The sequence below is a fragment of the Blennius ocellaris genome (assembly GCF_963422515.1).
Source record: "Blennius ocellaris genome assembly, chromosome: 11".
NCBI classification, from domain to species: Eukaryota; Metazoa; Chordata; class Actinopteri; order Blenniiformes; family Blenniidae; genus Blennius; species Blennius ocellaris.
This window is the reverse complement of record NC_137660.1, coordinates 12,386,286-12,414,198: the sequence shown is the minus strand read 5'-3', so window position 1 is coordinate 12,414,198 and position 27,913 is coordinate 12,386,286. Positions and strand designations below refer to the sequence as shown.

General features: G+C 42.7%; 1 protein-coding gene across 1 annotated transcript in view; it reads left to right on the top strand.

Moving 5' to 3' along the window:
* The window catches only part of ppm1h (protein phosphatase, Mg2+/Mn2+ dependent, 1H), a gene marked incomplete at its 5' end in the record, with an annotated part of 40,004 nt that extends 17,084 nt beyond the window's left edge, over positions 1-22,920 (top strand). Inside the window, 7 exons of the mRNA XM_080504405.1 lie at positions 7,981-8,093; positions 8,260-8,344; positions 8,534-8,652; positions 15,730-15,793; positions 18,149-18,256; positions 20,413-20,564; positions 20,906-22,920. Of these exons, the coding sequence (XP_080360531.1) occupies positions 7,981-8,093; positions 8,260-8,344; positions 8,534-8,652; positions 15,730-15,793; positions 18,149-18,256; positions 20,413-20,564; positions 20,906-21,053 (789 nt within the window). The 3' untranslated portion in view covers positions 21,054-22,920. The remainder of the gene's footprint in view (positions 1-7,980; positions 8,094-8,259; positions 8,345-8,533; positions 8,653-15,729; positions 15,794-18,148; positions 18,257-20,412; positions 20,565-20,905) is intronic.
* Between the last annotated feature and the right edge of the window lie 4,993 nt (positions 22,921-27,913).

The following is a 27,913-nucleotide window of genomic DNA, read 5'->3' as shown; positions in this document are numbered from 1 at the left end:
GCTCAGTGCCCAGACTTCCTTCCGATAGTACAATAATGACATTATCAGTGAAGCACACAGCCGAGATGACCTATTGTTAATTCATTATTTTCTGCGGTCAAATGGTGTCACTACATAATATCAGATTTTTTTTCCACAAACACTGACGTGTTTCTGATAGAAAGGTAAAAACAGTCTCTGACTCATCAGTACAGTCTCATTACATCGTTTTTTCAGAAGCTGATATTTGCATGAGGTCGGATCTTAATAATTTAAGAAATCCCAGATCAATTCCACCTGGTACTTCTGCATTGTGACCACTTGGTGGCGATGTGTAGTCAATAATTTGTACATGCTGTACAGTGAAAAAAAAACTACTGTGGCACTCGCTGATGTGTAGGTGTGATCGCTTTTTTTCTGCATATATCAACGGAAAATTTTTATTTTTGGCCATTAACTGATTGATTTATTATCGAAGAATTATGGTTATGAACCTCTTGAATACTGTGTTTTTATGTCATAGTGACATTTTACTAAAATCTTCGATCCATAATTATGGTCTTGAGCTTATGATCATTAGCAGCATGATGGAAGTTATTCATAAATACTACTTGTGACTTAACTAGTTGTAACTTATAACTAGATATAGTCACTATAGTTGCTTCTTTAAAATGGAGTTAATGCACAAACCAGGTAGTTTTTTTTTGTTGGTGTTGCAAAAGTCACCTGTGAATAACAAGTTATAAAGCTGCTGCTTGTGTAGAAATGTGTGAAAGTCATGAAAAATCACAATTCTGCTTTAAATTCCTCACATATTGACAAACACTGGTGTGTTTTCACCACTTTGCTTTGGAAAAGCCAATTTTTTCCTTCTACTTGCTGCTCTGTGTCACCTGATTGACGGGTTTATTTTGGGGATCAGACAAAATGTGTCAACATATTTGATCACTGAGTTCATAAATCGTGTGAAAAAGAAACATTGAATTAACATTTATTAACCTTTGTGTCAAATAATATGTTGCATTTGCAGGGCCGCAATTAATGAATGAGATGCATCAACAAGATTCTCATCTCATTTGCACACATCTTTCATCAATAAATCATGAAATGTATGATGTTGGCCAATTTTACACTAAACCCATAGATTTTAATATACTCGCATAACAGTTGTTAATTCACTACTTTTGTGATTTTAAAAAGTCTTGGTGGTTAAAAGTCAACCTTTAAAATAACCTTAAAAAAAAATTGCTGGATTTCAAAATGTCCTTCTTTCAAGCAGCAGCTGTTTCATCATACATGAAGTTCCCTCAGTTAGTAAGGAGTCAAATCTTGTTACGAACCATTAATACAGTCCAGTAGTTCCAGCTAAAAGTGCTCATCCACACATGCTCCAGAAAGCCGGATGCACTTTTCAACACCTGTTGGGAGAATCACATCTGTCAAGTAACGACAAGAGCAACTCGTACCGACACGTCGGCAGCAGCACACAGCTCTTCTAAAGTTAAGCACGTGTTGATTTAACGCCACAGGCACATTAAAGCCAATATTGACGCGACTGGCAGTCAGGCATATTTAATGTTGCTGTCAGGAGGATTGAATGAGTTCGGGATTTAGTTTATTTTTGAGGCAGTTTCTCATCTCCATGTTGTTCATTGATTCAGCAGGTAATCGTCATCATACAATAGGACACTTCCCCTTCTTTTTTTAACGATAATGTGAATAATTCATGCAACAAGAAACCAACAAACACCTAATGTGCACGGTCAAACCCAGCGAATTGGATATCATCGCTGTCTTTCATTTCTGTGCTGCAGTCCACGAGTCACTAGAGGCGAGGGATCCGAACCCACGTCCAACGCTTCAGCAGAGAAAGAGACTTGAAATTGGCCAAACTGTGAGAATCGCCAGTGTGCAAGCTGAGAGGAGTGGCAGTGTGTCATCTGGTCCACTGGTACTTTCCAATATGTTTGAGAGAGAATTTTGGCGGATTGTGTTCATTACCGAGACGTACAAGAAAGAATCACTTCTTTTTAAGCAGCTGCCTGAGTGATGCACACTCACCCAGACACATGGGGGGTGGGGGGGGCAAAGGACTACTCACCAGCCCCCCCAACACATTCAAATGGGTTTATTGAAAGATTGTAACAATTGTAATAATGGATTATCTGCCAATAAGTGTAAACATTTTGGTCATTTTCAATGTAATAATGGCAATAATGTGATAAAATAGTATAAGATTTTTTTTACAACCTTTATTGAGTGTTGCAGAGTACGTCTCCCCAGTGAATGAAATATGACGACCATCCCATCCACTATAACTTTTTCATGAGCAAACTGCATAAAAATCAAATAAATCCAGCCCTATTCATGTTCATTATTGGCTATAATTATTATATTTACTACTCAATTCATGTAGTAATATAATATATTATTGCAAAAGAAAAAAAAAGCATTGCAATACTGGCTCAAATATCATATTACTTTGTTGGCCACTATTACATTATTGGTTGTTACAAGGTCCAATGAGTTGTTCTTCATCCAGTAAATGGGAGTTTTTATAAAGTAACATATGTGATAACTGTAGCAATGCTAACTGTGTCTGCACAAAACGTAGTTATCAGTAGTGTTGTCACAGCCGTGTGTCAATGCTCAACTTTGTTTCTCTCAACTTTTTTGCAATATCAAGACTTCCAAGTCATGATTTCTGTCCTACTATGGACTGTAATTACAGCAAACACATATTTCAACAGCTGCTGTTCATTAGATGTTATTGCCAGCAATCATTTATGAAGAGTCAAATATCCCAGATTTGAATATTTTCTCTCGAAGTAAAGTACTGCCTGCCTTTGCATAACCACCCAAGGGTCGTTTGTGGCAGAATCTCACCCCTAAAGCCTCCAGTGTTGTTTTTTTTAATGAAGCTCATTCTCGATGAAAATTAAAAGTGTCAGGGAGTCTTGGGAAGGTCTGGCACCCCTCGAAAGCACCATCTCTGAGTTTATCGAGGATCTGGAGCGGCCCTTTAATTCTGGTCGGACTGGCAGCGTCCCTGTGGAAAAGCCAGGGACTGCCAACAATCCCCCCCCCCCCCGATAAACACTCAGAGAGGTGTAAATACCGAAAGGCAGCGTGTCGCTTGGAGACAGCGGCTTATCAGCTGAGCTGCGTGTTGATCCAGGACAGAAATGAGAGACGATGAGCTCACTGGCCTCATGTGACCCTCGGGACTGTGAAACATTTACTTGTACGACCTGCCGCCTTCAGTCTGTGGGTGTGAGAGCGATCCGGCGAACAATTGTTGAGGCTGTAACTTGACCTCTAATCACTGTGTGTGTGCCTCACGACTCAATCTAATGTGAATCAGTGGAAGTGTTTTGAAAGTTTTTCTTTTTTCATAAATACCATAAACAACCAGAATAGCACTTTAAACCTTGAACTGAAGTGAGCTTCTTGAGATTCTTGTTTTTAATAAAACTTTGAAAACTGCTTTTGAACAGATTTTTTTTTCATGTTTCCCAAAAGGTTTATCTTAAAGCAGTGACCCGGAGTTTGGTTGTAATCCGTAGTACTTTGTGTGGCTGCTTGTGAGATTCAGGCTTTGCTCATTTAGTAACATTTATCAACTGGTCTGAAAAAAAGCGGGTATGTATTTGTCAGTCAGACCCGATTAGTGAGGTATAGCTCATAACCTCTTGTCTCAGGTTTAGGCTCATTGAATTGTTTGAAAAAAATTAGTTTTTTACAGTTTCTAATAAAATAATGTCAAAACTAGAATCAGTGTTTTTATATTTCTAAATAGGGTTTAGCACCAAGTTGAAATCATGACAGAAAAAGCAACCAGTTGCTTAATTGGTGGTAGTTTATGAATTTTGACAATATTGGGATGTATATGAGTGTTTAAGTGTCTTTGTGTTTCTCATTGACTCTTTTTGAAGCTCATTATCAGAGTAGACGAGATGTTTCTGCAAGAATTTCACACTTTTAAAACACCTGATATAAGACCTCTTTGGGTAATTTGTCAAAAAAAAAAAAAAAAAGCCACGAAACAAAAAGATTAATTCAGTTAATTACCTGCTCTGCTGTCTATTACCTTGGTATTCCATCTTTTCCAACATTTCCTGCCCCTTTGCTGTTTCTTGATGTATTGGCTGCTTTTAGGCTGCACAGCTTCAGGCTCTTTGTATGGAACACGATGTAAACAGCACGGGGAGAGGACGCACTGAAGCAGGGCTGTACGAAAAAAGAAAAAATGGGCAAACTGGCCCACGATAGTTTCGTGTCTCAAAGTTTAAGTTGGACTTAACACAACGCTGAGACCCGAGCTGAAAGATCAGTGGAAGGTGGCTGTCTCATCATGAGGTGGTGTTACACAGAGCCTTACATTAGACGGAAGAGAAACACTGAGGAAGACAGGATATTGAGGCACAAAGTCATAAGTTAAATTTATAGACACAGAAAAAGACCATTGATCAAATACAAGCTGTATTATGACATTCATGCTGTTAGCTTAAGAAGGTGTGGATTTATTTCTCCTCAAAAACATCAACTAGTTCAGGATTAAGTGGAAAAATGTTCGGTTAATTCTAGACATTATCATAATGTACTAATACTCCTTAGCGCTATAGCAAAAACATTAATTTATCAGTATTATAGTTTATCTGTATGCTGTCCCTCACTTTCTTCTCCCCTCTGAGTTTATTTGAGTGGAACATAATTATTTCCGTTCGTATTGTCCTTGTTCAAACGGCAGATTAGATTTTTGGGGGGTTTTATTCACAGGATGATTACTCCATTAGAGTCAATTATATATATTTTTTTGTTCTAATTACTGGTTCGGTGACACGATGCATAACCGGCAGGGAATTGGATTGTTCTTGTTTTCCTTGAGTCCTTGCCCGACTTTCCTGGGAAGAAATAAAGATTGCAAGACGTGCACAAACCGCTCTGGCCCTTTGGATGGCAGTGATGGCTGTTTGGTGGAATTGGACATGTTTGTTTGAGCATTTTACATCTCCCTCTGCTTCCTCTTCTTCTGCTCTGCATTTTTTCAGTTTTTGTTTTTTCTCCTCTCGGCTCATTTGTTTGGGTTTTCCTGGGTGAAGCACAGCAGAGAAAGGTGTGGATGTTTATGCAGACATTTTCATTATTGAAGGCTTCCCTGCAGCATGCGGTATCAATAAATATGTATGGCTTCCAATATATTTATAATTCATCGAAGGTGAAGGACACATTAGTTACACCCTCCTCGACCCCCCCCCCCCCCCCCCCCCCCCCCCCCCCCAAACACTAGTGTCTGTCAGCAGTGATGCACCCACATCAGTGCACACGCCACAATCGACAGTCTCCATTAGAGATCCTTCCACTCACTGTGGCATCCAGAGCCGTGCCCATACTGCCAGAGCTGCTCCTCGATGGGGGCTGTGAACAGCAGAGCAGGGTGGAAGGGTGGGGGGGGGGAGAGGGGGGGGGGGGGGACTGGAGAAGTACATCACTCATGGGAAAACATGCAGAAGATGGACTCAAATGTGTTTGCTAACATTTACGCTCAATCTGTTGATCGTGATGAAGGGATGTGAATGAGGCGCCTGAGGGGCTCTCTCTCTCTCTCTCTCACACACACACACACACACACACACACACACACACACACACACACACACACACACACACACACACACACACACACGCACAGGAAGTGTTTTTGCACTTGAAAGCCCCCGAGGAGCCATTACCAGCGGGCCTTACGACAACAGCCAGCGAGAGCGTGAAGGGGTTAAATGTAGTCTGAGCAGCTCGACTCAAATTTATGTTACCGCCTTGATTAATTCAGTGACAGGTTAATTATTCATCTAATTAATGGACTGATAGTGTGGCTTTCTTCAAATCATTTTTGGTTTAATTAGCACCAAATTAATCTGGCCTAATTAACTGGTGTAATAACCAGCAGTCCCTCAAAAACTTTCTCCTCTCCTTTTGGTTTGCAGTCTGTTTTATTGCTGCTTGACTCCTGATGAATGAATTCATTACGGCGCTATAATTAATAAAAACATCATGGCAGGTTTTAACCATTAAGGTGGATAAAGATGTGTGTCTTCCACTACCAGGGTTGGCAGTTCGATCCTCCTTCTCACCCTGGTGATGTGTCACAATGTCCTTTTGTCAAGACACTAAACTCAAAGATGTCTCTAGAGGTATGCCAGGACTTCGAATGGTAGCTGTCACCGTTGATACATGTGTGAATGGATGAACGCAACAGATTTGTGTCATCTCTCGCTGGCCATACAAAATAAATACAAGGAAGCTGTCAGTTTTATTTGTAGTCTATTTCAGAGTCCGTTCCTCCTTCCAGAGGACCTCAGGGACAAGGGGACATGTGCATGGTGGGTGAGGTTCTTTACGATAGAGCTGTAAATGTCTCTGGGGTAGGGGGGTAGTTACGGTGGCACCGAATGGCCAACGCAACCACAAAAAGCCACGAGGCAAAAGCCAAAATGGAAAACGTGCAGTGGTCGGAAGAACAGGCTTTGTTTGCAGTGTCAGTATTTTCTGAAGGACTGTTTTAATTACTAGAGAGTTTAATGAAATGGTAGTTAAAAGAAAACACACACACACACAAACAAACTGCTGCTCGACAATATGATTAATGTCGTCATGTTCAGAAATCAACAATGTTGTTCACTTTGTTGAAACAGTTATGTACATGCTCTACCCTCCATCGCCTATAGTTCCGTCAGAAAATATTGTGTGCCCCCCCCCCCCCCCCCCCCCCCCCCCCGGGAAACAAAACCCCTTCTTCTGACTGCTGTGCTCTTGCGTTGCAGTCTTTGCATTTGCATTGTGTATTTTTGTTGTTGTGCTGTAGATTTTGCGGTTGCATTGTGGCGTTGGCCCTTCTAAGTAGTGGTCTGTGCGCCTGCTGCCGTTCCTTCCTGTTCACACAGGAAGCCCCCACAGTGCCTCGGTAGGGGAGGAGTCTCTCTAGAGCTGATCAATAGAAATCAACCAGCAGGGGAAGAGGGAGGCCAGCTTGCCGCAGGTGGGAGATCAGTGTTTGAAGACAGTAAAATGTGTAGCGGTGACGGCTTCAGATCACTGACGTTCTTGGCAAGTAATATTTTCAGTGACCCGGGCCGCACAGTGTACTGCAAATTTATTGGGCTTGTGATCTCAACATGCACAATATAAATATTGTAACAGACTGACTGAGCAGCAATAAATGATTTAATGTTAAACAATCAATATTAATTCACAATTTGCAATTTTTGCAAAAATTATTACATGAGAGGTTTAATTATTCCATATCTGGGAGCCACGACGAATCAGAAGCCCAAAGATTGAGGAAAATTGACAATAAAAATGTCCAAGTCAAAACAAACCACTTTGCTTCTGAAACAAAAACTGCAGTGAAACATGATGAAGGCATTCTTTTATACCTCAGTGTTTGTATTGATGGTAAATCATGTCATCATCACAGTTCTTCACTACATACTTAATGACATCCATTATCGAATAATGGATGTCCTACGGCCCCTTATGTGACCAGAGACACTTTCAAACAGTTCGTTTTAAGCTATGAAGAACATTATGCATTACATCTTTAAATACAGTAGGTAAAGATACAGTGCTTGGTGGTTGGTTGTTCAATTTCACTAAAATTGTATTTTATTCTTTTTTTGTGTGTGTCTTATATTGTCATTTGCTGTAGTCTATTTGAACTAATATTGAAGTGATGATATGACATTTTAATGTTTTTTTCTTCTTTCATACATAAACTGTAAAAGCACTTTGGGTTTTATGTATGAAAGGATGATAGATGCAGTTATCATGATGTTCTACTCCAACACTTCTGACTGTTAACATGTTTACATGAATAAAAACAATTGGTTTTTCTGAATTGTTATTTCTTGTGTTAACTCGTATGACGGCTGACAATGAATTGTTCGCCGATTGATACTTTGTTTGGAAAAAGTCTTGAAATGTCTGTGTTTCTTCGTTTGTTAGGATGTACAGATAGAAAAGGAGAAGGCGGTCTACAACATCTCAGGAGGATGCACTGCACTCGTGATCGTCTATTTACTTGGGAAACTCTATGTTGGGAACGCTGGGGACAGCAGGTGTGATATACTCGCCCTCACACACACACACACACACACACACACACACACACACACACACACACACTGAACAAGTGTGACCTATGCACAACACGTTTCTGACACTCACCTCCTCGTGCCCTGCGGCCAGCAGGACTGACCGTGTCCGTTATGATCTCTCCCTCAGAGCCATCATTATCCGGGCTGGCGAAGTCGTCCCCATGTCGGCGGAGTTCACGCCGGAGTCAGAGAGACAGCGGCTGCAGTTCTTGGTAAGAGTAAACTTTTCTTAGGGAGCACAGCTGTCAGATGTTAGCTGAGCTGACCTCCCCTCCTGTTGAGACGAAGGCTACGCTTAGCCCCGTCTCCTTTGTGTCAGCCTAGCAGACTATGGAATTGTTTTTCCTATCCCTTGGACCAGTCGATCCTCTTATCTTTGTGTTTTTCTTTTCATATCAAAGGCTTACATGCAGCCCCAGTTACTCGGGAACGAGTTTACACATCTGGAGTTCCCGAGGAGAGTGCAGAGAAAGGAGGTGGGGAAGAGGATGTTGTATCGTGACTTTACCATGTCCGGATGGTAGGTGAACTCCGTTCTCACTTATTCTCAGTCTCAAATGTGAGGCGCAGTATGCCAGCTGAGACGATCTTGTCACGTTTTCCAATTTTAGCTCTTTCAGTATTTGTAAGTACATTTGCTCTTCTGGTGAGTCATTCATTACCGAACACTTTTTTCTAAAAGTCATTCTGAATTTACACATTCTGTAACTGTGAATCTACTCAGGTCCATTTAAATGCCCAATGGACTTGAACAATGTCAAAATAATTTCTGTGAATTAGCTAATTACCTGTGTGTGACTCATTCCATGCATTGTACCTCAGAAATTGCCAGTAGGTTAATACCAGTTTCCAGTCAAACGTGTATAAAAAGGCCATTGAAAGCTTCGCAGTCAGAGGAAGGCCGGAGAGTGTCCTTGGCTTGTGTGTGTGTGTGTGTGTGTGTGTGTGTGTGTGTGTGTGTGTGTGTGTGTGTGTGTGTGTGTGTGTGTGTGTGTGTGTGTGTGTGTGTGTGTGTGTGTGTGTGTGTGTGTGTGTGTGTGTGTGTGTGTGTGTGTGTGTGTGTGTGTGTGTGTGTGTGTGTGTGTGTGTGTGTGTGTGTGTGCGCGCTCCATAGGCAAAGAGAACACCTTGTGCTTTATCATAGCAAAGCAGGGGAGATTAAAGAAAAGGTCAATGATATCAAAAGGGACTGAGCGGTAGGAAAAGAGAAAATATGTCAAAAAAAACCAAGAAATCCATGGAAATGTAAAGAGAAGAAAAAAGAAGAGACCCAAGAGCAAAGCCTGATGGAGGGAACGATAATATGTACGGCCACAAGTGGACACTTTACATTATTTCTCAAGTAGACACATGTTCATCGGATGGATTATTGCATTTTGAAACAAGGACATTAACAGTATTAACGGTAGCCCAGCTATACTGCATTTTTTTTTTTTAAAAGGTTGAAACCAACTGTATAGCTAGACTCTGTATAAGACCTTTTTAATTCCAGACCTGTAAATGCTTGAGTACTGAAGAAAATGTAACATGTGGCACTGAAGGATAAATAGCTTATATGTTTCACTTTGTATTTCTTGCTCTTGCTGATAATTGTTTACTTTTATGTCATTTGGACTATCATGAGATTATACTGTGACAGTGTGACACGAGGCCACTTTACAACAACAAAAAGAAAATATGAGACAAATATAGCTCCGCACGTAAAATCAACCAAAGTAAACCTACATCAGTACTGCGTCGGTACCCTTTTTGCGTTTTGTCTATACTCAACAAGCTTCGCTGCACCTTTTCTATCAGAAGTGGCATTAACGCCTGAAGCAGTTTGAGACGCAGCAGCTCGACTATGGGAGCGGACCAGCGTGCACTCTGACTGTGTTTCACCATTTTTACTGCCTTTTCATTGATACTGAAAATGGCCTGCACCACAAACACCTCAAAAGAGTTTTGTAGTGCCGTTTTAAAGATGCTTTGGCTCATCGAGCCATCACAATCTGCCCCTTATCAAACTCGGTGAAATCCTCTAAATGTCATTTCTCCTGCGTCGAACACATCAGCATTGAGGACACAATGTTCACTTCCTGCCCAATAAATCCCTCCCAGTCTCACAATAACGACAGTCGCTCTTATTCGTGTCGCCAGCCAGTGGTCGTAATGTTCCGGCTGATGGTTGCATAACGTCACCGTTTTGTGCGAGGGAGAATTCCTCCTTTGAAAAATTAAAGTTGGTTATTCTTTAAGTGTTTAAGAGCCCCCGCAGGGAGACAACTGAGTGGCTGCAGGGCGAGCCAGGACAAAGCGGGTGACTGACGAGAGACGAACGGTATTTTTTCTGACGCCACCTCCGTGCAGTTGTGTTTTGCGGCTCGACTCAGTTCAGCAGATGTAGGTCAGACAGTGGCTGCGTTCCTCGCCGAGCCCAGAACTCGCAGCCTGTCGTCTGCCCGCTCACGGTCTCGGCAGCGCAGACGGCCTGTGATGTATTTTTAATCAGGTTCTATCCATAACCCAGTTCTGCTTCTCTTTCACCCGGACTGAGTCTGGGCCTTAAATTAGTACCCTGTCAGTGGCTTGGCTGATTGCTCTGATGTGTGTGAGTGCGACTTAACTGTGTCATACTGTATAGGTGCCCTTCAGATTCTCCATAAGCACACAGGATTGCTTTTTTTCAGTTTTTTTTTTGTCACTGCATCTTTCTGTCTGTGCACGTACATGTGCAGCCTGTGCCCACATGCTGCGTGTGCGTGGGTGTAGGCTGGCGTTCAATTCCCTCAAAGGCATCCGTGATCAAGGCTATCCTCTAATGAAAGTATACAGGCCTGCAGCCCACCTCTCTGTCTTCCTCCATCGTTTTTCTCCCCTTTCTCTACTGTGGTCAGTAGGAGTCAGAGTGAGCGCTGGCTTTATGGTTCTCTCGGACCTCGCTGGCAGCCAGGGTCCAGGGCGGACTAGTGGATGTTGAGCTGTCGGGCATGTTGGTGGTCGAAGGAGGAAAAGAGAGGAGAAGAAAGTCAATTGAAAGATAGGCTGCAACGATGAGAAATAATGCATGACAGAGGCATGAAAGAAAAAAAGGGCGGCAAAGATGTAGAGATGAAAAATGGTGCGTTGGCCACAAAGGAGGTAAGAGATAAATGACAAGGCTCTGAGGCGTCAGCGACGGCGTCCACATGGGTGTCGCCCTCCCCCTGATCCTATAGCTAATAGATGAGAGACACACTTTCTTCATCTCACAGTGATATGCTTTGAAAAAGTATTGTCACGTTAGATCTTTTTAGAGTCGTGGTTTTATTTTCAATAATGTGCGAAAAATAGTAAATCCAGCCGATGTTCAATTTAGCATCTTTTGAAGGTGGCAGGTAGGAAGGTTGTTCCAGGCTTCTTTTAGAGAGGTTACCGCTGCTCTTGTGAAGGTTTAAATGGTCTCAGAGGTAGAAGCAGCTTCTGTCTCTTCATGTTATCTCACTCTGACTGCAAGATGTTGGGATCAGGCCTCTGTGGAGGCAAGACCATCTGCTGTGGGATTTCTTGTTCTTCTTGTAGCTGAAGATAGCTCGACATGAGCCGGCTGCACATATGAGGGTGTCGCCATGGTGCAGAATAAAAGGGTACCTCATTGAGTGATGTAAGAAGTGTCCACAAGTCATAATAGAATTGTAATACCTTCACAATTTCTTTCTTTTTTTTTTTTTTATGAGATATAATATGATTGAATCAACCCTTTGTTCACTGAGGACGCTGAAGTGTACAGCAGTACTGTGCTGAATCGCGTTATATTGAGAGATGGTTTTAATGTTTGAGCACACATACAGGTTTGTAGCAGGGGAGATGCTGACTCGGGTCGGTGTATGTACCGAGTACAGTCCATAGAAGAGCAGAGTAGAGGATTTTGTATTCGCCATTCAATTCCCAGCTTGTAAGCTGACTACTTGATTTCATATCTTATATCAGGATTCTGTACACATAAAGTTATATATCAACGGGATACTTATATGGCCAAAAAAGGTACATTTCTTTAGCTCTGAAAAATGCGATCTTCTAATTTGTGATTGCTGTTTTGTCGTGATTGTCCATGTTCATTTAGTAACACGTTCGCCACAATTCCTAAGAATAATAGTCTAAAATATTGCATTTCATTCTATAAATATTTGTCTATATCCCAAATCTTTCTAGGCACAGGTTACATGTTCTCCAAAACCCCAATACATGTCACACTGGCACAAAGTACATCATCTATTATAAAAAAAAGTGTTTACAGATGTTTCCTTTTTAACAAGCAAAAACCATGTACACAGCCTGATCTGTATGTGCACAGTCTGAGGGCAAATGTCACTGTGTGCAAACACATGGTATTTCAACCCATAACGTTCTCACTGTGAGGCCAGAGTGCTGACCACTGCGCCAACGTGCCCCACCCCTCACTCCAATATAGACAAATAGACAATCTATTTATTATTGATGATTAAATGGTGTAAATCAGGCGTGTCACACTCATTTTAGTCCAGGTGCCACATACACAGCAAATTTAATCTCAAGGATGCCAGTTCAGTAAAATAACAGCAGTCAATCGGCAATGTTTTCCTATGTTTTATTGTGAAGAAGTATGACTTTTATATTAATATATCATGGCATTTTTTGACAATGTAGCCAGTTGCAAAACAGTGAAATATCACAAAAGCAATTCCTGCATTTGCAATGTGCTTCATACATGTTTTTGTATATTCACCCTCAAAGTTTGACATTGATGCTGATACTTCACAAGCATTAATATGGCTGACTTTCACTGCTGCATCACTGACCTCTACTGCTAAACCACCAGAAACCTCAGCGCTTAAAATAGCAGCAGCAGCAGCAACAACATTCTCAATCCGTATTTTCTTTTGTCATCCTGTGGTCCCCAAGGTCTGTTTACTCCTAATATTAGATTACATGAATCAAACAATAGATAAACTTTGGAAGATTTTAACTGATGACGATTCATATTTTCACTCTTCATGATGGTTCCTCCGCTGACTGATGAGTCGGATAGTCACGTTAAAACGTGTGTGATGATATCAAGTGAAATATGACTTTATTTCGTCTATAGAGGGGAAAGTGATGCCAGTTCAGTCCTACTGGATCACATTACATCGTATAAGGGTACCTAAAGCGGTGCCTGGAAAGCTTTCTGCTCTTTGAGACGAGTTTTACTCATGTGTGGACTTAATTTATCTCGCTGGACTGATTAAATGGCTCCCTTATGCCATCGTACCCTGGATCTTAACGTCTGAAGTGTTGCAATAGTGTATAATTTCTCTCTCTCGCTCTCTCTCTCTCTCTGGCTCTCGCTCTCTTCCTTCCTTTTCCATTATGTCTTTGTATTGGCATGACCGATGCCTACAGCCAGCATGTGGGGAGTTACTGGGTCACTGCGGTTTACTTGTGCAAGGTGGGACAAAAAGTTGTGTTGTTTGTTTGTTTTTTAACCGTCTATTGCACCAGTTTGTCTAAGTCATCCGGTGCTGACAGAGACCTTGCTACAAGGTCACCTACAAGATTGTCGACAGGTGTGCAGTTGTGACACACACACACACACACACACACACAAATGCATACAATGGCGCGTGCAGCCGATGATGCAGTGCACGTACTGCAAATATTATCCTGTCACCCCCTTTGCACCGAGCGGAGATGACATCATTCTGCCTCCCTCCTGCCCTTCCTTACAGTCACCTGCAGGGAGTTTTCCTCTCACCCTCCCCTCCTCCCCTCCTTCCACACCGACTGCCTCCCAATTAGAACAGCTCTTCACCGTGAGGGTGCTCTGCGTTCGGTCAGACAGAACAGCCCCCACCCCTGAGCGAGACTCCTTGTTGTTTTTGAACTGTGTGTCCCAGAGCAGGAAGCAGGTATCATAACAGGATTAATGTGTATCTTTCTCATTCTGTCACACACTCGTTATCTCAAGTCTGACAGGCTGGATTTGCAGTAAACACACGTCCCAAGAGGGAGACTGTCCCCGACAGCGTGCCCTGGGGACTTCATCCAAGACATCTTTGAAATAATGACAGAACGTTTGTGTCTTTATGTCGTGTCTTTTTTCTTCTTCTTCTTTTTTTTTCCAAGAGACACTTCTTGAAGGTGAAATGAAAGAAGTTCAAAGGAGTATGGCAAAAGAAGTAATGTCTCTTTCAAATAGGGAGGGTGAAGGCTTTGTCACTGGTCAGTTTACTTTGTCACATCATCAAATTGCTGTTTTATTCTTTTTTTCCAACATGAAAAACATTGCAAATCTTAGAGTGTGTGTATGTATATATATATATATATATATATATATATATATGTTTGTGTGTGTGTGTATGACTGGTACTATTTTGTCTCTGCTTAGAGGAGTCTGTAAATCTGTTCGTGATCTGTTTGCTGCAATAGACTTTGCTGTACACAGTTTAAAAAAAAAAGTGCTGAGTGCAGCAGTGTTGCGCTCGCCTAAGGTGGAAACATATGGTCTCTCTGAGTAGAACCAGCAGTAATGTAAAAACAGTCCCAGTCCCTGCTAATCCACCACACAGCAGCTGAAATACATTGGGTAGGGTGTGTGTGTGTGTGTGTGTGTGTGTGTGTGTGTGTGGCAGGGCTGGGTCACATGATTTTTGCAAATACCAGATTTGTATTAAGCAGCTTTTCAAGCTTGATGTCTGTTTTTTTTTTTTTTTAAATCTTCCAACAAATTCCTCCTAAATTCAATTCAAACAAATTTTACGATATCCGCGAACATGATTTTCTCTCATTTCCTCCAGTCCAAAAGGCTAACATGAAGAATAATTTGCTTTTCTAAATGTTATTTGACCCAGGTCAACACTCAGTCTTGAGCCAGATTTTTATTCGATGCACCTGGTGCGAGTCGTGAATGGAAATTTTTGTTCTGGCAGCTTCTCTGGAAATTGGCTCAGATTTGTGGCGTTTCTCGTACAGTAAAGTTGCACAGCTGTTCCTCTGAAATGCAGCAGTTCACCGAGGAAGAGCTGCGTACTCACTCTTCGTATGACCGCCGTTTTTCACAGTTGTAAAGGTATGAAGTGTATCCCCCTCACCTACGTTTGAATGCAATCGGGTTTTTTTTAAGTCTCCTTCCTCGTGCTGCAGCTTTGTCTGGTCCCACTGCGTGCGCGCCGTCAATTATTCATTAGTCGGGGAAGTTTAAACATTGCTCTGAAAACAGCAGAATGTCAACGTGGATACTCTTGCATCATTCAGACGTTTTACATTCAGTCCTTCAGAGACACACACACACACACTCACACACAGTTCCTGCAGACAGAAAAACCAACAGCAAACCAAGAGAGTCTCATCTAAAGCGTCAACTTTGTCGCTAGAGAGAGACTTTTATAGGATCAGTTAGAAAGTATGCTGCATTTCTGTCTTGTTCTTTATGATGTCTGGGTGAATTTCTTTTGCTCCACAGTCTCTATTTTTTTTCTGCCATTCTGTCTGCGGATGTTGCCCCGGCACGCAGGGCCTGTGGGGAGCTCAGGAGAGATGCATCTTGAGGGCACATGCTCGCTGCCTGCCATAAACCAAAAAAGAAACAAAGCATTAAAGTGTCTCCCTCTCCTTGGCGCAGGGCGTATAAAACCATCGAGGACGATGACCTGAAGTTTCCCCTGATCTACGGCGAAGGAAAGAAGGTAAGAAATGCTTGGGAGCGGCTTGCTGACAGAGTAACTCCCACGGCCTGCTCTGCCTCGCCTGTAATCAAAGTGCACCGGGTGCACCGGAGCACCATTAGTCAGCCCCCCTCCTGCCGCCGCTGTGGGCTGGAGTCCGTCAGGGCAAGGCATTCCTGGCCTCTCTCTTCTCTCTCTTTTTTTTTTTTTTTCCTGACAAAAATCCAGTACCAACCTATAGCACATACCAATATGTCTGCTCTGATGGACTTTGAGCTTTTATGTGCCTCAGCAGGTAAAATGCAGCACTAATGCAGGGAGAGGTCAGAGGTGGGAACCCCCATTAGCGTCGTCCATTAGACGCCCTGACAGTGAAGCCTCCTAATTGGAGTATAGTGTCGGTAAAACACTGACTTGTAGGACAATCCTGGCAGTGTTGTGACACAAAAGTAAAGGTTGTGAGGTCGGCGTGCTGTTCATGACATTTCCCTTCCACTCGGTGATGCTGTACATCAGGTCGCATGCAGGCCGGAAAGGAAAATGTCGGAGACGAAACATGATAGCCCAGAACATGTCCTCGTTGTGGATTCCTCCAGCAGAGAGACGGCAGTTTTGTGGCCGACTGACGTCGCCCGCGACGCTCTCCGCCTCTTCGCCCGCCACCATGATTGGGCTCACCGAGGCTCCGTCGCTCGTGCCCACATCGTGTCCTCTCCCTTTGAAGTGAGGCGAGAAGATGGATGGCGAGATAGAGCGTGGGGAGCTTTGTGTGAGCGAGAGGAACGCCAGCGCACTTCAAAGCCCGACGCACAGCCTGCTGGGCCCCAACGCTCAACAATTAATCCCAGGATGTTTCCCCCTTTCTCTGCTGGAGGAGCTGCGCTGCCACTTTGAAATGCTCTTCTTTCTCTCCACCACTCTCCCTCTCTCGCTCCCTTTTTCTACTGATCCCGACTCGTTTCGGCCGGGCCTCGAAGTGCCCTCGTACTCGCACCCAATTTTTCTGGACAGTAAATTCAGTTAACCCAGTTCCCCTGTCCTGTACCAGCATTAATTTGTAAGATTAAAAATGGAGAATTTCCCAAACATGATGAATCCAGCTTAACAATGATGGAATTTGAGGCTTGGGAAATTATCACAAACCTGGGAGGTGCAGAGGATGAGCTTGTTTAGTTTTTTTTTTTTTTTTGCAGTTTCCTACACTGTACATCCATTCAAAGAGTGAGATCCCCACTGGGCGCGCCCTGTATCTGTCAGCCAAATGTCAACAGGGATTTGTCATGCAGATTATTCTTTACGGTTTCAGGGAAGTACTGTATACAGACAAATGTCCAAAAATTAGAACATCACTGAATTGTTAATTGATTCTGTCAGTGAATTGTACACCCATAGCATTTTTTATTGCAATAATTATGGTTTAAAAACATTGAAAAACTTAAAATTTGGGGGGGGGAATACATTCTAATATTTTCCATTGCTCCTGCTTTCCAAACTAAAGTTATTCAGAAGAAAGCAAGAAAGCTTGAAATATGAGAAATAACTGGAAGTTTCAGTGTTTGAAGACCTTAATCACTGGAAGAAAAAAAAAAGATCTTTTTGATTGTAGCCTAATTATTTTGAGACGTACTCGTAAAGACTTGTGAACACGGTGGAGACGCTTAACTTTCACTAAAGTCATCACCTCATTTTCAAACATAATGAGTATTTCAGTGGAAAAAGAACTTTATTAGAGCTGTTGCAATCGGCCTTCTTTCATTTTGGCAGAGCTGAAAACCTTTCCCGACTCCTCTGCTACCGACAGAGATGATCAATTCTTCTTAGTACAACTTTCGTTGTCATCGTCTTTAGTTTAACAGGAGATTTTATTGAGCTCAATTAGCAAGTTACTGTGGGAACATTGTAAAATGACGGCCGGATCTTTGACAGCGCATGAAATGCAAATCCTCAGGTGATTGTGAATCTGTTATGAAACCTTCAGGTTAACCAGATGCTTCAGATATCTGGAAAATCAAGACAAATGGTAGAATGATTTATGAAAGCGAATGCTGTAAACAACGGTCACAGTTTACAGGCTTTCTTTCTGGCTGAGATATTACTTCTTGCCGTAAGTGCTGCAGGTTAAAAAAAAAGTTGACTTTCAGGGAAATTTCTTAAATGAAACGCTTTGAAACAGGCCAACTTCTTTGCTCCAGAGCTAAATCAAGATCAACACAAGTGCTTGACATGTTTTTGAATGCGAAGAATGTAGTATGGATCCATGTCATATGTTACATCCATTACTCAGAAGTAGAACACATTCAAAATGTTAAAGCCAATTTGTTGCAGCTTTGTGAAAGTCAACAGGCGGCCCACTTTAAACCCTGTGATCCCTTGCAGGCTCGTGTTTTGGCCACCATCGGGGTCACAAGAGGCCTTGGGGACCACAATCTCAAAGTGCACGACTCCAACATCTACATCAAACCTTTCCTGTCCTGCTGTCCAGAGGTAAGCTCTCTGTTCTAAATGTTTTCCTTCACTTTGGTACGGCTGTGACTCGGGTAATAGAAGAAGTGGTTTTTGCATCCGAGCGGGGCAGCTCATTCAGTTTTCTTTTGTGCGTTATTGATTGGGGAATTTCTCATGAAACTACAGTGTGAACCTGCCAGCTGTGGGATTTGAACTTGAGAACCTGAATCTGCTTCTCTAACCTCCAAGCCACCAGCTGCCCGAGAAACACTCTTATTTGCATTTCAGAGTTGATGCTCCCAAAAGATACGTCAACATCAGCCGCTCTTACAAACTCACACGGATAAATAAAGCGTAAAGGTTGATCGCCGCACAACAGTACGTCACCAAAGCTGCAGTATATTACAGCACATGTTTCTTTTGATTGTACCTCATGATGCCGACCTCCCGTTAAAACGAGAGCATGACGGGTGACGGTGTAAAATGCCTTTGGCCATTAACAGTCGAGTCTATGAACTGTGTGGTCGACCTGCACATTAACATTCCATACGGGGCTTGGCTCTCAAATGTCTCCTTCTTTTCGCACGAAGCCACAGTCGTCATGAATCCCCATGAATCCGTTTGATCTTTAATTCATTGCCCTCGACGTTCAGTCCCAGTTCAGTCTGTGTTTTGATGAGAAGCCTGTCGTCACTATTGTTTCATATCTGTTGTACCTGCACATGTTGAATGTTCAGGAGGAATATAGAGTGGAAGCGGTAGGTTAGTTCTGACTTTTCTCAGGTTGTATAAGGAAAAACCTCCAGAAAACAGCTGACCTTGGCTCATACAGGTGTGGCTGCAGAGTCAAAAGCTGGAAAACTTCAGGTTGTCCCTCATCCAGAGAGCCAATTTGTTGCTGTTGAAATCGCTATTCCTCTGCCAAAGGAGCGGCCATCTCTTTCATGGATTGATAGGTTCGCTCTTTTTCTCGAAGTTTACCACAACATGGAGGCTCCTGATCCACGCTGAGGTCATTCCGATTCTTTTGCGACTCCGCCGCCGCTGCGCACCGCGCCGTTCACACAGTAACCTCTGCAGTGAGTCGGCGCGTCTGCCGTGAATAGGAAAACTCCCCCACAGCAGCAAAGGAATTACATGAAGCAACCAAACAAAGGCAGCCCAAGGCCACTGGGTATTCTTTTTGCTTGCTATTCCAGAGGATGCTTTTGTTCAACCACAGTAATTTTAAAAGGCTGCCTCACAAGAGTTGCCACAGTAACATGAAAATGTCTTTGCTCAAGAATATCTTTGGAGGATGGAGGCAATCAGCAGCTTTCAGTGGAGTGCATACAGGAAGGCGTGAAGAGAAAATGAGGGTTTAATGGTCAGTTCACCTGAATAAAGATTCACATCTCTGTTTATCTAACTTAGACCCTGTGATGTCTGACCTCTCAGGTTAAACTTGGCGTTGTCACTGTGAATCTACGGTGCTCCCGAATGCCAACATTTCACCAAGGAGAATTTCAAACGAAAGAATAATCAGCAGATGAAATAGTGTTTACTAAAAACCACACCATATGTCTTGATAAGAACATTGGCTCGTCCTTCGCTTTGAAATGTCTTACTATCAGATGTACAGCCGTAAAATGTTGTTGCCATCCACCAATTCCAGCAAATGAATGCAAACGGCCTTGGGGATCCCCCTGACTTTATATCAAGAGCTGTACACAGATATTTAAGAAAATATAAAAATTTTAAACACTCGGAAAGGCACGGCAAATGTATTTATATACAGTAGCACCATTCAGACATGAGGCAATTCACAGTGCTTTGCAAAGAAATAAAAGACACATTAAAACTGATTAAGAATAAAAAATGTCCTTTAGTCCCAGCTTTATTTTGTTACCATTAATTAACACACAATGACGCTTCAATATTCGAGAAAATTGAGATGAATTCCCCCATCATTTGTCCATGAATCCACTCTCGTTGCCGTATGAACAGTGTGAATGTAGAAACGCACACAGACTTTATTCAGGAACTGACGGACTGTTTTTTTTATTTTTTTATAAAACAGGGCTACAGTTTCTGTTTCTCCGTCTTTTGACCCCATGAGTAAAATACCAAAGTGGCCCGAGAATTTTCCGGTTTCTCAGCCAAAGTAAGCCAAACCTGACTTTATCATTGAAAGTATTGTACCTCTTCTTCTGCAGGTCAAAGTTTACCCGTTGGCCCAGTGCCAGCACGGAGCCGATGACGTCCTGGTGCTGGGAACCGACGGCCTGTGGGACGTTCTGTCCAATCAGGAAGTCGCCGAAGCGGTCACTTGTTTCCTGACAAACTGCGACCCCGACGACCAGCACAGGCACGTCCGCCGCTTCACGTCACGCACCGCTGCAGTCAGCCGGGCCTGAACTCACTCTCACCCCCGTCTGGTTTGGAGGGGGACGATTCCTAATTCTTTCATTGTACTCATGCAAATTTCCAAACATTTAGATCAGTAATTTCTCTGATGTCAACAAAAAGCTGGCTTCTAAAACCATCGTTGTGCCGCACTGACACTTTTTCTTTGAACTCCAAAAGTACAGGGATGTCATATTTTTGCAGCTACGAACAGATGTTCTCGATCAAATGTGTGTTCATTGTCTGATCTGAGCGTTTGTGAAGTCGGCGCGCGTTAACTGCTTGTCTCTGTTTTTACATCAGGTACACAATGGCAGCTCAAGACCTGATAATGAGAGCACGAGGCGTGCTGAAAGACCGAGGCTGGAGGATTCCCAACGACAGATTAGGGTCTGGAGACGACATCTCTGTTTTCATCATTCCCCTGGTTTATGGCAACAAGCAGAACTAGCCAGGCTACGAAACTGTGACCGCCACAGAAACATAACCCCACTTCAACACCTCGACTTCACCCCTGCAGCTTCCCTCATCCCTTGTGTTCTCTTTCTCTTAAAAAAAAAAAAAAAAAAAGTGCTTTAGTGTGGATTTCCTCCTTTCCTGAGGGATCCAAGATGTTTCTGGTCAGAGATGGAATTTCTGTCCAGGTTTTCCTGTTCATCATCAATCAGGGCAATCTCTATTTTCTCTCTCTCTTTTTTTTTTTTTTTTTTAAAGAAACTGGATAATGAAGAGAGCCAAACTACTGATGTTTCTCTCCCCCAAAGTATTCAGGAAACCATCGTGAACTTTGCTGTGGAGCAAAGGTTGAGAGTTTGAACGCTTGCGGTTGATTCAGTGATGTGAATCTCAGGATTCCTGCTAATCGCTAATGCACAATATTTATACATTCAAAGAAATGTAAATACTCTCAGAAGCAAGACATTTAATTTGGGATTTTGACTGAACATCTGTAGAGTCGGAGAGAACCTAAAAACCCGATGTCCTGTAACTACCGATCGCACCTCCCCTGTTGCATGTCGGCTTTCAATCTATCTACCGTGGGGCGAATATAGCAGCGACACAACTCTGTGTGGCCGGTTTCAACTTGTGTTTGAGTAATGACATTTTATGTGTCTGTAATGGAATTTATTAATGCATACTTAAGATTACCGCATAGACAGAGTTATTTGTACATCTCAAAGCTTTTTGTGTGTGTGTTTATCTGGATTAGTGCTTGTCTGTCCACAATCTGGACTCGCAGCTTAACGTTTGTAGAGCCAGATCCTGCCCAGGTCCTGTACTGCTCCGTTTCAAACCAGTGAGCACAACTACAGTGCTGCATAAGTGTTATGAAGGATGTACAGTGGAGGAGATACAGGGCAGACCAACAAAAAGAACACGAATCCTTACAAGAGTGAGCCTGCAAGTCTATTTGAGAGCATTATATTATTCATGCACAAATCTGATTAGACACAAATTTGGATGTTTCTGATTTCATAGAAATTATATACAGATTTGTTTATGCACTAAAAAGGCATCACAGACACAGAAATATCATTACGCGCGCAAATATTGAAACGCGTGCACACACGCAAAACGTTCAACACACACACACACACACGAGTCATCTCGCCACTATAGCGGCCCTGTAACGTTTAGTTCTCAGACATGAAGCATATATCCATGAAGAAACACACAAACAGGAAGATTAAGTTTCAGGATTGGGGTCAGCTGAAGCCCTCGCAGTGCCTGATCGCACCACTCTTTCCGCCCAGCTTCGGCATTAAACCAGATATGGAAACTAAGAACAAAGACGTCTTTGTGTTGCACGTTTTCCTCATCAGTCTCATTACCGTCTCCCTTCTATTCTTTTAATGATATGCTGTCAATGACTTCCTTGATTAGCCGTTTGCATGCTACATCAGGTGTGTCATCACCTGCTACCTGTGCCATTATTAAGTCACACCGTCTGACTTTTCTATAAAATCTTCAAACCTTTTCTTAGATATTAAGACAATGAATACAGGTGCCTCTAACAATGTGAATTGCTTGACATAGACTCATCATCACGAAAAGTTTGGTAGACAACACTAACCTTATGTGCTATCTCATTCAGTAGCTTCTTTTTTTTTTTCCATGTTAAATAACTGTACTTATCCAGCAATACTTTGTATTTAGAATAATTGCTGCACAAACGACTGGATCCAGTGAAACATGGTACAGAGTAACTTAATTTATTGTAAAATATGTAAATATCATTTTCCGTTCCCTCCATTCTTTTACTGTAAGCGATGTACATCTTACTCAACCCAAATCCTGTAATTTGTACTGTTTTAGAACCCTAGCAATGTTGTAAAAACTTGTTTTTTGAACTTTTTTGCCCTATTAAAAAAAAATTACAGTTTCTGACTTTGTTAGTACCTTCTTTATTTTTTTTTTGCTCAATATTGTACATCTGCTCCACTGTTTTGATAAATGAGCTACCACTGTGTAAAACAAGGGAATGCTGATGATGAAGGAATTTGTCATTTGGTTCCACAAAACAAAATGTTCCGTTAAAAAATAAATATACAGAAATGATCATGAAAAAGTCTATACAAACAAACAAACAAACAAAATGTCATTGTCTTTATTTAATTGTGGCCAACTGTGACTTGGAGTAACTTGGAAGTTCCCAAGCAGTGAAACTGGGAACTTCCCACTGCGACATTCAGGACGTTTCCGAGAACTTCTAAAATAGAGGCCCGTCGTCATTCAGCATGGCAGCGGTTTTGGGGGAAGTGAAGAATCGTACTCACTCCTGCACACAAATAAGATATTTTCATCTGACACCCCCCCCCCCCCCCCCCCCATACTCACAAGTATATATTATGGCACTCCCTCTGGTCACCAGTAAAACCGATTTCATGATATTAAAGCTTAACAGCAACGGTTAAATGGATGGATGGTAACAGGAAAAAAAAAACCAAGCAATGCTGCACAGCAGTTGTGCAAACATGTAGTATGGAAATAAACTTCCTGAGTATCATTTCACCTGCCTTTTGGTGTAACTGGTGATGATTTGTTCTTTTTCTTGTTAAAATTTTATTTGAGATTTGAACTGGTGATGAGTTTAATCTTTTTTTTTTCTGGACTCCAAGAGCTGGAAATAGAAACACTCTTAGAGGCGGCCATGTTGCTTATTTGTTATTGTCAGGTGAGCGCTGTAAAATGGAAAATGGGACTTTTCCATCTAGTATCCCAGATCCTGTTACTCAGGTTGGGACTTTGAGATACTGATTGGGCCTTAATAAAAAAAAAAAAAAAAAAACTCCTGTGTGAATAAACAGGCTCACAAGGAACGTACATTTTTTAGTTGGTCTGCTCATATGAGCTTTATATCCTCTTCAAACTTTTATGGATACAGTTGTTTTGAAACTAAAAAGCTGATCTGCCATCACTTAGTTAAACTGCTGCTTTGAAACTCTTGGCTCTGACGACCCGAGTCAACCCGGAGCGAAAAAAATGGATGAATAGTATGAGTTCACCAAGTAGCCTGATATACAATGATAGAAGCTGCTGCTACGAGGGGTGTGATTTGACACCAGAAACACATGGGCATAAACACATAATCCTCATAAATCTGGGAAAAGTTCTCCAGGGGGGGAAAAAATAACCCTGTGGTGTGTTCTTTTTAACTGGTTTTCACTTCAGTGTCTTCCATTGATGAATAAGTCTGCCGCTTGTATAAAATGATCCCACTGAAGTGATGCGATACAAAATCCCTGAAACACTTGAGAGACTAAAGGTGTAAATCAAATCAGAGAATACAGCCTCCGTCACTCAACAGGACACTCAAAAAAATAAAATAAAAAGGGGATTTCAAGAGTGAGCAGGAGATTTAAAGTAACTTCACATCATTGCCTCTTATGTCCCAACACTTAAATCTGCATTTTACTATTATTGCCTGATTACAAATGTTCCTCATATTTGGGGGGATTTGCAGGTAAATGTTTCCCCCATAAAACAGATTTCAATTCACAAGGGGACACAGAATTGTGTGAAAATACACAAAATAAGGCCCAATTTTCACTTGGAACGACACTGAATTTGTGCTTTGTCTACGTCGAACGAAGTTTTCAAGAACGTCAGACACATTGCCGGCGAATATGGTGTCAGAAATACGGCTGGAGCTGACATGCATGGTGCCTGTATGGAGCAAACTGGAGTAACGAATATAGAAGAAGTGCAGAGGCTGCTTGATGGTGACCGGAATGACACACTGGAGACTCATTTACCTTTATAATTTGCAGAAAGTAAATTGACGGCTGTAGCGTTAAAGAGGAATGAGTCCATATTAAGGAGACAAATTTTCACGTTCAAAATTAGAGTTCCATTTTTTATTTTTTCCCAAGGTCCCGCGACTGATTCCATCAAATTGCAAACCGCTGCGAATGTTTCGAGTTATTTTGGAAACTCTTTTGCAAATTCTCTTGGCAATTCAGTGCAGCCCAGAGACAGAGGCTTTAATAATAACTGACTTTCTTTTTTTTTTTTTTTTTTTGCAGAGGATGTGGTGTGGATTAGGTTTCACGCAACCCACGCATATGTGAGAAAGTTTGCACCCAGGACCAAATTATTCAGACACAGCTGTAAGACACAATTCAATATGTGCAGGGGACTCAGTCGTCATTTTGGAAAGGTTAACAAGGTCCTGTGGCGTCTCTTGTTAATATTGTGTTTTGTTATTGGCTCTCGCCTCCTTTTCGTCTCTGCTTTGGAATTTAGGCTGCCGGCAACAAAAGTATTCAATCGTACACGTACGCGGTTGTGTTCCTGTCATGCTTTATTTCTTGTTGGACAAAATCATGATAAAAATGACTTATGTGTAGTTTTAAACTATGAGAAATCATTTTTATGGCGTAAATGGAAATGTGTTGAAGAGAAAAGCTATACTGTAAATATGAGCTGTCACCCAATGTGAGTGTGAGGTATGATCAGCCTACTGAGCTCCACTTACAAGCTGTTTTTGAGTTAGTCACTAGTGTTTTATTCTCTATACATGAGAGTTAGCAGCACTGCTTCACTTGGATTTTAACATGGATGTGCTTCATCTTTGCACGAAGGGTGTACGTCGACCAGAGGGGCGTTTAGATCTCTCCATCCCTGGATGTATTTGCGTTGTCCCTGTAAAGCTCCTGAGCCTCACACTTTTATAAATGTCTGCACACACGTTCAGAGGAAGGTAAAGTGCTGTCGTGGGAGTCTCACACCCCCCTGGGTCCTCTGCAGGAGCTGCAGGGCCATCTGGTCCCCGCAGGCCAGCGATGCATCCTCCTCCCGCCAGGCCAGCACCGATCTGGCACGCCGTCCCTCCTACTCGCCACACGTGTGTGTGTGTGTGTGGTCCAGATTGGATGACGCCAATGATGACACAGTCGTTCCTGTGGGTGGCTTATTTTTTCCAAGGTCGCAGCACTCCACCCCACCCATGGACAGACCTGAAGGCGATGCCGAGTGGGCTCGGAGCGAGACGCACGTCTCCTCTAATGGAAAGATGGTGCACGTTATCTCGCTGCAGTGCACCATGGGATATCTCGGGCCACAGCCTCCAAAGATCATTATAGCAGCGAATGAGGACAGCAGGAGATGTTCTTTCATATGGTCATTCTTTATTTAGATGTTTTTCACGACAGTGTTGCTGTTACTGGTTTTAACAATCATTTTGTTCATAAATGCAAAACAAAATACAAATAAATAGCCATTACAAGAACAACACATACAAGGTTCTGTTTACATATTGAATCAAAAAGCTTGGAAGTTTATTTTCAGACGATTATTTGATGGGTAATTTTGTGAGTGAATGACAAAATGAGTTTCAATACTAAGTGGATTGTTTTATTTTTAAGATGTTCGGATTAACACTTATGACAAACGGAGTCATTTCTGGAGGAACGGCACCAGACATCTGGTGGCTCCCGCCTCTAGAATGTGAGAATCCGCCGTGTTTTCTGGTCTTACAATTCACCACGACGCACGAAAAAAGAGAAAAGCCTTTCCGCAGCATGTGAGAAGGCACTCGACGCACACATGCAGCCGGGACTGTCCTGTCGAGACAAAGGTGCAGCTGTGACACCCATCTGAGAGGGCACATTCTCAACAAGAGGCTCCAATTTACAGCTTCAGGGCTTCAGCTGCCTGTGGTATGATTTATCTGCAGCCCGGCTCAAATGAGCGCTTGGACACAAGATGGATGGGAAGGACATAGTGTCGGCTGTGTCTCACTGATCCATAGGCTGGCTCTCTTTACGCTCAGGATATGATGAATGATGTTTAGTTTTGACGCCGGGGGGCTGGATCATGTCCATTTCTTTATTTTATGACTTGGACACTTGCAGGAATGCAGACCTCCACTCTACATGCTGAATAATGCCCAAAATATCCTCTGTGCTTTATTTACAAGTTGTTTTGCAAGGAAAATGCACCCCCTCTCTGCAACCTACGTGCGTCTCCACAATGAGTAGCTGGAGTAGGATTTATTGTGTAATATCAGCACAGATGCTAGTGGGCAGAACTGTGGCCCAGAACGCACATAACTCCATCATAACACACTATCAAGTGTGAAGGCATAAATATTTTATGGGAGTCGTCTTGGAAGGTCAGAGGAGGATTTAGTGCTCAGTCAGGCCGTCAGTCAGTGAGTGATTGGCTTGCTCTCATTTGGGCTTGCGGGTCTCGCCTCAAGACTGCAGGCCCTGCACTGGCCTCACTGACCCGCAGCCAGCCAATCAAAGCTCATTACCCATTCGGAACCCCCCCACCCACCCTTCATCACGAGACCCCTGTCGGCCCATACTAATGTGCTACAGAGCAGCCAGATGCTGCCGGGCAGTCAAAGGGGAGGATTTCAAAGGTTAAACTTGCAACGCATGACCGACATCGGCTCTTCCTCCTGCTCCCAAGACCTCATGAGGACATCTCCGCTCAGACGCCCCCGCAGGGGGGTCGGGTCATGTGGCGTGACTGTTTGTGGCCACTGGCTGAGGGATGCACCATCCTGATTTAGCATAATAAGCAGATTATTAGAGGGGTGGGGGGGGGGGGGGGGGGGGCAGAAACTGACACAGAGAGAATTGATTTATGACCAAGCATGAAGAGGCGTTCAGGTGCAGGGCTGGTGGAAGGGGGGGGGGGGGGGGTGAGGACACGTGCTGCCAGAGTCTGATGGTATGCAGCATTATTAACAAAGGACACTGGGAAGAGTCTGAGTCTGTGTGCATGAGAGCAGATGTATTGTAGGACACCTCTGTGGGCAGCAGGAGCCACATCACTCCTCTTCTCATAGCAACAGCA